We start from the raw sequence: 15,775 nt of genomic DNA on the forward strand, positions 1-15,775 counted from the left end.
CACAGCCGGAGCGTCGCCCGCCACCACGACTGGTGGTCCTGCCGCAGCACAGCCCACCGCAGTCACAAGGTACAGAGGATTTTCCAAGGCCTAATACCATAAGCCAGGAACTCAACTGCAGTTCACTGGTTCCATGCAGGTGGTCTAAAACCCTCTGTTCACATCTGGTTTGGTTCAGATATTCAATATAACAACATTTAAGAGATGAAGAACAATGTCCACTTGGAACACATCCCCTTTTAAAGGTAAGAGGAGAACGAGGATCTGCAGGGGCAACGAGGACCCAGCGGTGAAGACCCTAACGATGGAGGGAAACTATCAGCTCATTCAAGGCACGAGGGAGAGTTACGAAGGTTATGAACTGGTCCCAGAACCACACTGGAGGGATGAGTTCACTGACAGGTTATCAACACAAGTTAAAATGTTTGCCTTCTCCCAAAGGGTAGGTAAAAACAAAAGTATCATGACATTTTAATAAAATCTTTTGAAGTAGCTTGAGATTATTTTCCCTTCCACACAATACAGCAGTTGTGCACTTTACAATAAACCCAGCGCATTTATGAAAAAACCACGGCGTTTCTCTGTCCCTTTTGGGATGAGCCATAGTCTGTGCAAAAAGCTGCCTCTTACCTAGAACCTGAAATGGCAAGAAGTGGCCCCAGATGAACTTCTGTGCTGAATTATAAACTAATAAACTTCTTTTGCTTATAAGGGTTAATAAAAAATGAATCCCAAACCGGAGATGTTGCAGTCCTCTGTTGGTGTATCCCATCACTGCATCTCTCAGTGAGGAACAAACCAAGCCCAGTCAAACACATGAGGTGCTCAAGCGCCTTCAGGGAAGGAAAGCACAATGCCTGGGACTAGACTGAATTTCTCAGGTACGCGAGACCTCCCGAGCCCTTTGCAGGGCTGCTTGGTGCTATCACTGTGACATGCCTTAAAGAGGTTTCTCTCTAGAGACAAAACGTCAACTTTTACTCCTGGTTTATACTCAGAGTTTTAATTTAGAAGCACAGGCAAGAAAAAAACCCATCTGTTCACACAAGTTCTCCAAGCCTCTTGCAGCCTGCTCTCCTGAGCTTCCAGCTGATACATGACAAAAGCTGACAAGCTCCTGCTCTTGTGAAAAACACTGAAGAACGTTATCTGGCACATGAAGTGGAATTCGTTTATTTGTACGAAAAGTGCAGATTGTCTGTGAGAGCCAGGGTACGAGGCGGTGTTTTGGTTGCCTGTCTCAGAGGACAGCGCTGAAGATGAGGCACTGGGGAACAGCAGCTCTGTTCGGGTTCATGCTTTGTGATGTTGAACAGCTTCTGGCAAAACAGGCGTTCTTCTCTTTGGAGCCGCATCCTGCATCTTCCTAGGTGTCAACCATCTCTGTGAAGCTCAGCTCTATCCCTGCAGTCCAGCAGGGAACACCTGAAGCCCTGACTAACTCCCCTCCACCCCGGAGTCTGCTGCACAGAGCGTTATGCTGTGAGCCGAACTGTGCATCTCCAGCAAAATCAAGCAGAATTTAAAAATGGTGAAATATTCCCATTTCGGTGGAACAGGTTCTGCTTCTGCCCCCTTCGCTGTCACTCCACACCTGAACCACGCCAACCCCAGCTCCTCTGTCACTCACACATTTTCTCTGCCTGGTCCCTGCTTTATCACCCACCACTAACTTTTTTATTTCTCTCTTTGCTGATTCCCCTCAGGTTCTTGTTTTAATCTCAACTGGGCTCCAAATCTGTAATTGAGGAAAGTCGCAGAAGTTCTTACACAGAATCCAGGTAAGGTCATGCATAAACAAGGGACCAAAATGTTATATCCAGAAAGCTTATTTTGAAAACAAAGCAGATTAAGAGCCCCAGAGAAATAGATTTAATGCAACCAACTCAAACTTCAGCTGCATTATAAACACTGCCCTGGGCAACTGCGTTGAGGTGTCCCCTTCAAACTGGAATGAATTAGATTTGATGAAAATGAAAATCTTAATAGAAAAATAACAATTTATAGAAGTCTCTCTGCTTCAAGCAGAGAGAAAATTAAGTCTTTGAAATTCCGTATTACAGGCTGAGATAGCATGTTAAATATTTGCAATGAATGTGAAATTACAGAATAATCTGTTGGCTTTATTCACGTTCTGGCTTTAAATATTTATTATTTAAAAGGTGAAGAAAGCCAACATTCTGGCAAAATAACGATAGAGAGTTTAATTAAACCCACAAGCAGCAATCCAGGAAAATGCAGCAGTAAGCAGGGCTGGAAAACAGCTTTTCTCTTAAAATGATTGGATTTTCCATATTTATAGTGAGCTGCCTACGTAGAAACAATACCAGATTGAACGCGGCACTGCATGGGAGCCTTCGTTACAAACGCTCTCACCAACACTCACTTTTCTGCTTCAATGACAGGGCAGTTGCTTGTGAAGGATCTGCTGGCAGCCCAGAGGCTCTGAGGAAAACCCTGAGCAACGTCTTCCTGGAGGGCTGTGCCCGTGTCTCAGAGGACAGCGCTGGCAGACAGAACCTCAGCAGGTTTCGGCAGTGTTAGGCAGTTTGTGTATCTTAACATGGCAGGAAGGGAAAACTCGGAGCGCCTAAATGGGGACGTTCTGGACAGCAGGTGACCCTGCGCCTCCAAGCAGCCGGCCCTGCCCTCAGAGCCCCCGCAGAGCTTCCCAGGAGCACTCACCTCGTCTGGGACAAAGCTGCTGGAGTGACCGAGGCAGCAAGAGTCAGGTGCTGCCTAGGGGCCAGGAGATTTTCTCTCCGACTGTGTCTGCTGTAGCTGACCCAGGAGAGATCATTCCTCTTTGGCTGAGGAATACAAGGTCTGCACAGGGCATGTTTCCACGTGAGCAGCAGTCTGCGTCACATGGGAAGCCATGAGAAGTGCTCTGACTCTGCACTGTGGTGTTAATATTTGCATCTTATTTTTCAGTATAGCCACCCTGGCTGCTGCTGTCTCTCTCTGCCCCACCTGCCTTCAGCTCTTCCAGTGCCAACAGATGAGCTTAACTCATTTCCAAACGTCTTAAAATTCTCCAGTTTAAGTGAATTAACTCAGAAGTTACAAACATCAGACCTCGGCAGTGTGGTAGGACCCGTCCCCCCACCAGGGCCACACACCCTCCTTACCCTCCTCTGCCACAACAGTCAGAGTCACCATGTTGCCTGCGTCCTTGATCAGCTGCACTATGCTGTCGTGCGAGAGTTCAACGATGGACTGACCGTTCACTGCCGAGATGCGGTCTCCCACTTTCAGCTTCCCGCACTGGTCAGCTGGGCTCCCATCAATAACTCGCCCAATCTTGTGAGGAATCACTAGGAAAGCAAGAACAGGCACAGCAACACCATTAATATTTATGACAGATAAGCATCACCCAGACCCAGAAATGCCACCACTATCTCAGGACCGCTCCTGCCCTGAAGGGCAGCACTGCCAGCATAAGGAAAACCTGCAAATAATGAAGGACTCCTCAAGTCGAAGTGAATGGTCACGCCAACCCAACAGCACGGCCTTGTCACGTACAAGGTGTTGTGCCTAAAGGAAAACATGGGAAGGAAATGGGCCACATCTGCAATGTGGGATGAGCAAGACCACGTATCCCAGGAGTGCTCTGAAGCAGTTCTGCCACTCGTACTGTACCATTCTCCATTTCACACACAGGTCCTGGAGCACTCTGTGGACTCAGAGACAGTTACGGACCATCAGTTAACAGAGCCATTAGAAATCTGGAGGCACGGGTTAACTCTTCCTCCTTGCAATCAAAAATTAAGCCCTAAATACACTTAAAAAGGAAATCAATCTTCTGCCAGACTGACTCAGTGACCTGCTGAGGACCTCAGCAGTGACCCTCAGCACAGCAGGGTGATCTAGATCAGCTCTGCCCAGACCCCTTCCCCACTCCTGCTCTCAAAGAGGAGCTTGCACCTGTAATAATCATCCTGAATTTCAGCCGCCTCTCCCTGCTGGGTCTCCTCGGTTCAGCCCACAGCAACTCTGCTCTAGAGGCCACAGCGATGGGGCCTGGAAAGTCAGAAAGTCAGAACAGGGAAAAGAGGGAATTTTACAACAGTAGAAGGAAAAAAGACTTGGTTTAACTACCTTCCCAGAGGCAGGCACCGATGCAGGAAGGAGCAGAACAAACAAGGTGCAGGGATGCTCCACTCCAGCCCAGCGCTTCCCCCAGCACCTCTCCTGTAGGACAGCACTGTCATGGCCCGCAGCTCCCGCTCCCTCCCTGGCAAGAGCTGGTCTGGTGCTTGGGGACAGATCTTGTTTTACAGTTTGCTGACCCCAGCGTCAACACTGCAGATGGCCCTGGCAGCCAGCGAGATGCCATTACAACGGGAAGAGCCCACCAACACCTGGGGCAAGAGAGCAGCTTGCCAAGCTGCCTGTGTGCTGACGTGGCCCCAACAGCGCAGATTCGCACTCTGTTCAAGCACATCAGTCGTCGTGCTTTCCCAGGCATCTACAACAGCCTTTCTCTCATCTGGATGCCTGAAAGCACAGCAAAAATGGCTCCCACCCTTCCTAAACCCCTGCATCAGTGCTCTGCTGCTCAGGAACCACTGCTCCTTTGTAACTCATTCCCAAACACTGCTCCAGACTGACCTCCACATGTTTCATGAACACTCTTCCTGGTACTTTACGTAGAAGCCTGCTTGCTCTCCCAGGCCTGAAGGGGGTTTGATGGATACCTGTTTTCTGCAGTTGCTGCTTTCCCAAACACGCTTCTCTGAGTGATCAGAGGGGTGAGGAACCTAATGCGCTCGTCAGGATTATCAGATGGCTTTTCAAAACTGCAACAGCAAATCTGAAACACTTTCACGCTGTCATCAGCCACCCAAAATTAAAAAGCCATCAAGGATTGTTTTAATGAGCCAGCACACACAGAAGTTACTGTGAGGGAACAGACATTGATGCCTTCTAGCATTTACCATGAGTTTAAATTTTAATTACTCTTCCCTTAATAGACTGGGGTTTTTAAAGTATTATATAAACCTAAGAGCCAACTGTGAAGAGTAAAGCGCTGCAGGCTGCAGCCTCAGCTGCTGATTACTTGTTTTAAAATATCCCGGCTTTAGAACACAGGAGCTTCATGTTGAACTGCAGCACAGGGAAGTTCTGCGCAGCCCAGCTGGGGGATGCGCCAGCATCTCTTTTTTCTTGTGTGGAAGAAACAGCCCGGACCACAGGGCTTGTTTCCAGCACTGGAATTCAATTAATTGTCTCCGACTTTCAGTTCTAGTATCAAACAAACAGGAATTTGCAGCAGATCTTCAGACACAAGTGTCTGTAGCACAGTTCTATTATAACAGAGTACCAATATATTACAGAATAACTCTTTGTAGTATTTTTTCTTAATATCCAATTGACAGGAAACACTGTCAACCTACAGCCATGCTGACATGAGTAGCGCGACTGCGAGATGACTGTATCTACGCGGAGTGCTGTGGAGGCAACAGCAGCACATCAGAGAACAAGCAGTCCCTGGAGAGGCCGCAGCCGGCTCATGCTGGCCAGTGCCAGCCGCAGCTTTGGCACCACAGAGCGTGGCCAGGACCTTGCCAATGGAACATTGCACTTACCACCGGGAGGGGGTTTGTTCTTTGAGGTGAGGATGACGAAGCCAAATCCTTCATTCTCCTTCCGCTGCAGACGGACATCATAGACCTCCATGGGCTGCTGGCCTGCAAACTCTACCCGATTCAGCCGGGGAGAGCTGTTCTGTGCCAAGACAGGCTGCGGCTGAGACTCCTCCTCTTCTGGTTGCTTTTCCCCTTGCAGGTAACAGACAAACAACAAATAAGGAAAAAGTAACCACTGTTTTACCAAGCCACTACAGCAGACCTCTCAGTATCAGAGCCAGCATGAGGAAACACTGTCTGCCTGGGAAAGTAAGGGCTGAGTTTATAACACCACCACTTGGACTGAACAGAAATTGGATCCAGGATAAAGCATTCCAAGGCCAGAGTCCTCTCCGGGTGTGCATGGCTGTGCAAGGAAAGCCTGTGGCACACTGGCTGCATGCGGTTGAGCAGAAGGGCACTGTGTACACAGACTCTGTCAGTGATCTGATGCCTTAATGGTGAAAAAAATACAGTGGTTTTTCCGCATGCCTCAAGTACAAAATCCACAGCAGAGGTCCAGCTACAAACTACATCTACTGCAACTGCTGCTTCAGTGAGGATCAACTGTGGACAGGGCACAATGGAAATGTTTTTGAGAAGGCCATTTGAAGACTGAGGCCAGGCTTTCTTTCTAGAAACCAAGAAAATTTTGGTTCTGACACAGTCTGTCTATCAGAAGGTATCTTAAAGAAATTAAGAATTGATCTTACAAATATTTTTTTCTTTTATTTGTATATTCTCAGAATTAATGGTTGAATAATGCAGTGAAAAAGCAATACTGGTTACTCAACAGAACAGTTTGTCTGTTCTCCTGAACCCCATCCCAGCTCTGTCATTCACATGATCAACACCATTGAGTCAAGGGTGACAATCATGTGCGCTGCTGATCTGGACACTAATCTAAAACTGCAGAATCACTGTGAGCACCAAGATGCTGTTCTGAATCATCTCTGGTTTGAATGCACTTAGAGAGGCCAAAAGAGTTGAGAATACAGCATGTGGTACAGAAAAGAGATCGTGTTGTCCCTTGATTTGCATGGCATTAGTGGCTGTTCTAACTAACTTCTGCCAAAAGTTTGAAGCAAACACCACTGCCATCATAATTTCCAGAGGCTTACCTGCTCAAGCAGTGCAAACCAGCAAGCACCAGCTACAAAACTCTGCTTTTCTCCACATACTCAGAATCACAGCTGACCCTCCCAGGCTGCTCAGCTGTAGTGCAATAGTTAGCTTCAGAGCAGCGTTAGTTGGTTTGATCACAAAACCTTAAGTGCTCCTTTAGGCAGATCTGTGCTGCAGTTCCCTCTCTGGACAGACAGACACGTACCACCAAAGAAGATCTTCCTCCGGACCGTGAGGAGCACCTGACCGTTCCGGGCAGCACTGGTCATTAAGTCCAGAACTTGTTTGTGCGACTTCCCTTTGACAGGGACCCCATCGATGCACATCAGCTCATCAGCAGCTCGAAGCCTGCCGTCTTTCTCTGCTGCTCCCAACGGGATAATGGCTCCAATATAGATCTGTCAGCAGAGAGAGTCAGGGGTTTGAATGGCCGAACAGGAACTCATCAGAACACGCAGTGGTTGGAATCCAGACAGATGAGGGCTTTTGGGAAGGTTCTATTTTTTTCTTACCACAATAGGCCAGAATGATCGGGGAAGTAAAAGCTTTCAAAAGAACTCAAATTTCCGTCTGAAAAGCTGCTCAGGCAGTTCTGAGCTGGAAGGTTTTTCAGTGCACAGCATTTGGTGACTAGATAACGAATTCAAACAGCTTCACTCCCCTTACGAATTAATGCTGCTAAATACACCACAGATAAGAACTTCACACACTATTTCATATGGTAGAATCCCGTCCAGATTAAATGAAAGATTAAGAACAATTATGGCCAGTACTTGTTGGAGGTTAAGCAATGGCAGGCAGTTCAGCTGTACAAGCATTCACAACATCAGCTCGACACTTCCCAACAGCTATGGCTGTTATGGAAACAAAACACCACAAATGCTATCAAGTGCAACAGAAGTAAAATTCTTTGGTTTTGCTCTTCCTTTTAACTGTGTGTCAGGAAAAAACCCAAATGGCTAACACTGGGTCACAGCTGTGAATGGAAAAAACCCTATTTCTTAACTGTAATCAGAAAACAATCTAGAGCATCTATTCCAAAAGCTTTTCCTCTTCACTTGGCAGCTGAAGCAATGGCCCCTGACATATGGTACAAATCTTAGCACCTCTTCCCAGAGAAAAGCTTTGCCTTTTTGGAAACAGCGCGGAGTGGTTTCCATGCTGGCCTGTGTCCTCTGCCCCCAGCTCCACCGCCTCAAGCAGAATCACTCCAGTCCAACAGCAGCAGCTCTGCAGGCCGAGGCCAGGAAACATGACTACACAATTTAAAACCATAACTGAACCCTAGTCACCCGCCAGGTTAAAGCAGGCTCCAACTAGTATTATTCCTCCTTTGCAAACATCAGAGCTGATGCCAATTACAATGCAAACCAACACAGACATCCATCTGCAGAAGGAAGCCAGTCTCAACTGGTTCTGCTTCAGGGCTTTCACGAAAACCCCACAGTACCACATTTTGTACTTCCTGAGATGAAGCAAAACCAAGGCAAATAAAAGCCTGAGGGTGTGCGCAGGAGAAGCTGTGCTTGTCTCCTTGATGAACCCACCAGAAACCACGCTGACCGACAGAACAAGATGCATTTTTAAAAATAGGGCAGGAGAGCTCGGGGGAAAGGGGTGTGACACCATCCCAAACCTTGCCTCATTTCACTGAGCTGCACTCCAAAGAATGGCCTGACAGAGTTTCGCAGGGCGAGCAGCCGCTTCCTGACACTCATCTGCTCCCCAGGAAGCGCTGACATGCACGGCACACTGAGCATTACCAGGGTGCGCTTGGTGCCAAGATGCCATCGGGATCAGGTGGAAATGGGCAGAGGCCGGGTGCCAGCAATGCCCTTCCGAGTGCTCCCGAGACACAGCAATGACAGAAACACCATCCGTGGTACAGCCTGACAGGGACAACTGCTGCCAAAGACAGACTCTACATAGTGGAAAGGGCATGGGAGCCTCACAGAGTAAAGTCTGCTATGAAGAGAAGAAAGGTAATCTGAACCAGTTCTTGATCTTTAAGAGGCAGTTACTGAATTGACCAATTTTGCCATCACTGGACTGTTCAGAATGAGAGGGAAATGAGACGACAGAGTAGGAGTAATTCTGACAGTGACGCTGTAAGATGACACGTAGGTAACAGTAAACAGTTTCACTTACAGGCTGATCTGGTCCATCCCCTCCGAGCACCCGGAAACCAAAGCCTGACTCCTGTTTTCGCAGGAAAACGTCCAAATCTCTTGTGTTTGGAGCTAAGACAAAGCAACATTTCAAAACATGTAAGGAGGTATCTGATTATTGAAAGACTATGCTGTGGTGGTGCATTCTGACTCTTATCAACACACCACAATAAGCAGAAACACAGTAAGCAATTCAGTCCAATCTTCAGTGACGTTCTCTTCCCAACACAAATATAAATTCTCAAGAAAAGGCAGAGGAAGGGAAGGATAGAGTGACAAATGCCCAAGGAGAAACCACAGCTCTATTTGTACGGAGGACCAGAATACGATCTGGTCTGTAATACAACTCAGAGCCACCTTCTGTGGACTCTGAAATGGTCAGGACCACTTCTGTTCACTCCAGAACTACATCACCCTTGAGACCGTTTCTACGGTTAAATGTTTTTTCATAAATATAGTTGATGTACTCACGTTTGTCCTCATACATACTCTTAGACTTCAGGTAGACTTCCGAAGGGTCTAGTTTAGGAGAGCCTGGTCGTACAGCAGTGGGTGGAAATGGCATTGGCTGAGGGATGGGATCATAGACAGCTTCCAAACTCCCCGAACTGTCCTGCTTGTCCTTCTGAAACAGACCCCACCCCACAAAATCCATTCTAAACCACAAGCACAGCAGAACTCTGTACTGGTGGGCGCAAAGACAGTGAACAGTGAGCAGCAGTGAGATGCACGGCGTGCCTACAGATGGACGGCTCTACAGCTCCTGGCGGTGTTTCAGGAAGAAAGGACTCCAAGTGCCCTTGCTGTGTCTCACTAATTTCCAATCGATTATGCACTAAAGTAACTCCAAATACTTATTCTGGGCTGAAACCCAAGCTGGGAAACTGGAACACGGTAGTCTGCACGTGTCCATGCACGTTGAACAAGAGCACAAGCAGAATAGACTCAGATATGCCCTTTTGGAGAGAGTGGAAGAAAACTCCCCCAAGGAATTTCACAGTTTGACACTTGTGTATTTACAAACACAAGAACTTGCCCTTTTTAACCAAATTATTTTGCTGTGCTGCTTAATGCCACTGAACATCGGGTGCTCCTCGGGAAGTTGCTACTGCACGTGTGCTGGAACGCCAGTCCCCGAGCCCGAAGTATTTTTAGCACACCCGACATGGCTCGTGTCCTCAAACTGCGGAGATTTATGCAGATTTGGTTAGTGCGGGCAGCTGTACGCTTGCAGGGAGCAGAATCTGCAAATCTGAGTGCAGCCTGTTTCGAGCACACTGAACTTGAGTGCTCACATCACCCCACTGCTGGGATGTGACTGCAGTGCTCAAACAGCAAGACAGAGAGAAAAAGCAGCTACATCCGATACCCTGGTCATGGGGATCTCTCAAAATGCAGCAACTTCCACCCAAGAAACACTTCTAAAGAAACAGCACTGTTCAACAACTAGCCTAATTCCTAAAAGAAGCGCTCGTGACAAAAATAAGCATTATTACCAGCTTCATCAAATCAAAGGGTATTCTGTTAAGCCCAAGGGTTCTTTACTGAGCCAATATGTATAAAAGATACCCAACAGATCAAGCTAGGAACATAGAGCTACACAGAGAATTCCTGAAAATCTGGATTCCAGATAAGCTTTTAAAGAAGGGACTACTAACCAGTCCCATAATTTTATGTGAGGATTGAGAAGCATTGAAGTACCGTAAACTTCAGAAATGCCATTTCACTTCAATACAGGTAATTAGCAATGGAAAAATAGATACTGTATTTTGTTTCCCTTTTGATGTGCACCCTGACAGCAGTTACTGAAGACAAAGAATTTGTGCCAGCTAATAAACAAGGTTTTGCTAAATCATCTTGCAAATTATCAGAGGGACTAAAATCCAGAGAGAGGAGATTACAAAAGCAGGTCAAAGTGTGCCCGCAGACAGCAACTTCAAGCAGAGTGTGAAAAAAGGAAATAATGACAGGACATAAGTGGTACTGTCATATTTTAAATGATGACAAATCAGCAGTACTACATGATTGTCATACTGGATCATACTACACGATCTTTACTGGATTCTTGGTTCTTCAGTAGTAAGAAGAGACATCCCTCACCCCCATCAAACAACTCTTAAGAACCGAAAGGAATCTTGTGCGTTGGGTTGACCAGATTTGCGAGTCTGTTTTACTACCAAACCCCTACGTATTCTCCATCAGAAACACATTTAACCCATCACCAATACTCACCCCTTTGGCAGTTTTAGTAGGTGAGGGTGGACCTGAAGAAAAGACAATGAAGAAAGCAATTTCAGTACCAGGTCAGTGAGAGTTTAAACAGCATTAAAGCCACACAATCTGCTCCTCCTGGGCTGAAGATAACTGCTTATTCACTTATCTTTTACATGGCAAGGGGCATGTCCAACTCAGCAAAAACACCACCAGAGAAGTCTCCAATTAGAACTGCCAGCTGTACAACAGAAAACACCTACTTCTCTTACTGGTAGACACTGACCAACCAAATCATGTGTCACTTCATTGGATATGGAGACTTTGTGAATTTATCCAGAGGAATTTCACTTGCTACCAAAGAAATCTCATTATTTCCTTAGCTGACTAAGGAATAGCAGCATTTACATGGAAAAAGACCTGGAGATTCTTGCAAATGTCAATGGTTGTTTGAAGTGACACTCTCAGAGCTACAATAAAAGCTTAAAGGGACATAAAGCAGCCACGTGTTGCTTCATAATTCATTTAGCTCCTTCCGGCAAACGCACACTATCTGCTAGTCAAGCTTTGGGGAGAACACATGTTCTGTGTTCTTCTCAATGAAGAGGTATAAAAATGCAAATGTGAACATGAGAATGTCTCTGGCATTTCCAGAGATCAGCTCCACCTCACTGCTGATGCTGCCTCCCGCCTCACCTGCCCATTACAGCTGCTGCTTCTGGAATACATCTGGAGAGCCTCAGAAAACTCTGTCCTCACATGCTATATTATGCTAGAGACAGCATTTTTGCTTTAGCACTCCCCGGACACTTGGAAGAGACAGAGCATGAACATATCATCATAAAATTTTCAAAAAAACCCCCAGCAACATGCTCTGACCCCTGATATTCAAGGTTATAAATTAAACTTAGGACACAATGGCTCGGAGACATAATAAGTTGCTACTTCACTGTCAAGACTGGATGTGATGCAGATATCACACTAAAGAGAGACCTGTAAAAAAGCAAGTAACCCTATATGACCACTGTAAATTTAGGTACGTACCTCCTCTTAGGATGAGCAGTGGCACCTCTGCTCCTACTGGAAACTGCTTCAGTACCTCCACCACCTGCAGATGCGTCAAGCTCTGTACGTTCTGATGGCAAATCTCCTTGATTACGTCCCCTTTCTGAAGGCCTTGGCACCACTGGCTGTCCAAAATCATCTTCACCTTCTGTCCCGTAGGACTGTCGGCAATGGCAAACCCAAAGCCTTTTGGACCCTTGACCAGTGGAATGGTGACCAGCTCTGGCTGAGAGCCTCCTGATGATGCAAGAGAGATCCTCTGCTCAGCTGTATCCATGGAAGGGCCGTTCACACGACCATTGACCAGCATAGAGCCCATTTTTCCATTCTGGTCCAACACAACTGTTCCTGCTATTAAATCTTGGCTGGTCACACAAACATCTCCTTTGGTCACAGGCGGTCCGTTGACAATAGGTGTAGCCGTCACTATATCTACCACAGGGTCTTCATTGTCATCAGGAAGAGGATAACCACGACACAGAGTCATGTTCACATACTGATTGACAGGAACTAGCTGAAACATTTGGACAACGTCTGCATGGGTATGGCCAAGGACACAGCTTCCATTTATGTCTACTATGACATCACCTGTCACAAATGGAAGTTGAACAGCATCAGAAACAGAAACGAAACCACCCACACCTGTCCCGTGCAGTGCTGAGGCTGACAACAGAGCCCCACTGGAGGAAACTGCTGTGAAAGCTTCAGAACTAGTAACGAGCGGTGGCTACTGCCTCCTAGCTGGCTGTGGCCAAAAAGCATAACAATTTCCTCTTTGCCTTTATTTCACCTCTGAACACAGCGTGCTAAATACATAAAGTTTAATCTGCAGCAGATTTAAAACTGATACTGTACAGCCACAGGAGATGGAGCAGCACACACACACTGCTGCAAGCAGATGTCTTCTACTTTAATTCATGTTGTACGGCTTGCTAAAGTCAATCCAGGCTAAATCAGATTTTGGGGGGGTCCTCTGTTTATTTTAGGACCAGCTAAACTTAAGCTAGGATTGTGCCCACACTCCGCTATTCTTACACCGCTGCCACACGTGACTAAGCATGTATTTTCAAGACAAAGCGGAAGTGGGTGTCAGATCCAGAAATCTTGTTTCATAATAAATTGCATCATTCTGATCATGAAGCTTTTCATGTGCAATACCATATTCCCAGCAAGCAAACCATCTTATCACTGAGATGCTTGCAGAACAGTAACTCTTATCACAAGAGCTACATTGGGACAAATAGTCAACTTCTCACTCAAACACGACCCTGCCGGATCGTCCTCACTTTTACAGAGGAGGAAAATGAACCAAATACAAATAAGTTCAAGCAACACATCAGCAAGCAAACCAGAAATGGTTTCATTTCATATTAAATCATTGAAGAATGAACTCTTCTTACTCTTCTTACCTAAAGAGCAAGAGAGTTTGTGTGATCTGTAAAGAAGCATTTTGCCTTTTCTAGTATGTCAACTGTAAGCTTATACATAACTGAAACGTGTCATAACCATGAAAAAGCATGCAATTCTTCAGGGACTGCAGGTACTCTTGTCCCTCTTGTCTCCTCACTTGTCCAGTTCATACAGCTTGGCGTGCTCAGTCTTGCTGCAGGTTTTCTGCCATTTTAATATTTGCTATTTGTTGGCAGCAATAAGGCAACACACAGACCAGGATTCGAACATACTATTTCTACTTTATGTATAGAGAGGAAACGAAAACCCCCATTCTGTACACAAGCATAAGGCCAAGAGTCTTGGCCAAAGCAGAACTACTGAAATCTTCTGACGTGTCCCCAAGACAGGTTTGCACCTAGAACGTTGCTGCTTTTCCCTCTCAGCCGCTGCTCTGTGCGCATCTTTCAAAAACCCCAAAGCAGTGTTATTTAGTGAGTTTTTATCCGGAGTCAGTGGACAGAGCCATCCAACCTCCCGTGCCTCAGAAGCTGCATTCCCAAAAGCACCACAGGAAATGGAGGTTTAGAGAAATAATATCTGACCTGGCGCAATTCTCCCATCTTGTGCAGCGGGTCCATCTTTTAACACGTTCTTCACCTGTAGAAACTCATCAGGTCTGTCCCCTCCAATGATGGTAAAGCCAAATCCCATCGTACTCTTCTTCAGCGATGTCCGTAGAAGCGCTCCTGTGAGCTGGGATGGATCTCTAGTGAAGACAGACTTTTCTGGTCCTTTTGAATTACAGAATAAAGAGACATGAAGGAAGGAAACCAGCATTAGTTTTGGCAAGTTGTTTGTTTGTTTCTTTACAGTGCCATAAAGGGTAATGATCTGTTCGGTTAACACTGGTTAACCTCTGCAGCATTGTTATGGAGTACAGCAGACAAGACCCTTACACATTTCACAGCTCAGTTACGTGAATGGAAAAGTTAAAAGGTTTCTCAAGACTGTAGTACAGATTACAAGAGTTTGGACTAAAGCTCCCACCTATAATTCCAGTTTTACACTCTGATCTTTGAATACCAACTGTAAAGTAGATCAAAAGCATAAAAATTAAAGGTGTGGATTCACCTGCACCTTCCAGCTGGCTTTTCTAACCCTCCATACTTCAAAAGCTGCTTACGACAACCAGCTTCAGAACGACCAAAGTGATTTTAAAGCAGTCTTAGGGTCTCAGTTCAATTTTAACATTAAAAAAATCATTCAAAAAACCCTTCAGATTTTGGAGAGCAACACCACAATGGCCGGCAAAAAGACAAGGCTAATGGCTTAAATTCCAAAAATGGTTATTTATGATGCATACGTGAAGGAAAAGACATCAGTGACAAAGAGCACCATATTCAGCAATACCTGATTTTGAAGGGCCAGCATCACTCTGTCCTAGCTGTTTTTTTCTTTTGGCTTCCAATACTGGGTTTTCAAACTGGGTTTTCTGGTTAATATGACTGTAGATGTACAGAAGGTAGATCAGGATTTCAGCAGAAAACATCCTGCCCATTCCACACAAAAGACAACCAAAAAAGGAACATCTACAAATACTACTCTATCACCTCAGATTAAAGCTCTGCAGAAATGAAGGATAAACTAATCAACACTAAAAGCATTTGTGCTCTTTCAATGACTTGACCAACTTTAAGAGCCAAGACAATTTCCCATGATTATCAGAGAATACCCTTATCCCACTCAGCAAACTTCCAAAAGGTTGTAACAGTTTAGAACTTGTTCTCCGAAGATAACATTTTCAACTCTACTAATCTTCTTCCCCAAGGCTAAAGAGAGATTTCATTTATCCGGACCTGAAGGAGGTTCAGAAGAGCTCTTGCAGCAGTTTAGTAGTTATTTACTTGGCTCTTTGGAGACAGCAAAAAAAATAAGCTATTTTTACTCTTCTACAGCTATCAGGTGCCACCCTTAAATCAAGTGACCCCATTTTTGTTAAAGCTAAGAAAAATGACATCAGCTCATTATAAATTACTTCGGCTGCTCCTTCCTTTTCCTCCCCACAAGAAATATGCCCCAGTGCATCAGCAGGGTCACACCACGGATCTTTCCACATGTCAGCGCTTCAGAAGTGTGCGCCATGTTCACTGCCCCGAGCTGCTTCTGCCAGATGTTTCATTCCTG

The 15,775-nt window shown here is 45.8% G+C and overlaps 1 protein-coding gene across 1 annotated transcript in view; it reads right to left on the reverse strand.

Annotated features, from left to right (window-relative positions):
* Nucleotides 1-15,775, reverse strand: part of MAGI3 (membrane associated guanylate kinase, WW and PDZ domain containing 3) — a gene marked incomplete at its 5' end in the record, with an annotated part of 29,207 nt that overhangs the window by 4,776 nt on the left and 8,656 nt on the right. The window contains 9 exons of the mRNA XM_010135170.1: nucleotides 3,132-3,317; nucleotides 5,592-5,783; nucleotides 6,961-7,153; nucleotides 8,904-8,995; nucleotides 9,395-9,548; nucleotides 11,156-11,187; nucleotides 12,179-12,787; nucleotides 14,194-14,382; nucleotides 15,002-15,096. Coding sequence (XP_010133472.1) covers nucleotides 3,132-3,317; nucleotides 5,592-5,783; nucleotides 6,961-7,153; nucleotides 8,904-8,995; nucleotides 9,395-9,548; nucleotides 11,156-11,187; nucleotides 12,179-12,787; nucleotides 14,194-14,382; nucleotides 15,002-15,096 — 1,742 coding nt within the window. The remainder of the gene's footprint in view (nucleotides 1-3,131; nucleotides 3,318-5,591; nucleotides 5,784-6,960; nucleotides 7,154-8,903; nucleotides 8,996-9,394; nucleotides 9,549-11,155; nucleotides 11,188-12,178; nucleotides 12,788-14,193; nucleotides 14,383-15,001; nucleotides 15,097-15,775) is intronic.

This window comes from Buceros rhinoceros, unplaced genomic scaffold (assembly GCF_000710305.1).
Source record: "Buceros rhinoceros silvestris isolate BGI_N320 unplaced genomic scaffold, ASM71030v1 scaffold22774, whole genome shotgun sequence".
NCBI lineage: Eukaryota > Metazoa > Chordata > Aves > Bucerotiformes > Bucerotidae > Buceros > Buceros rhinoceros.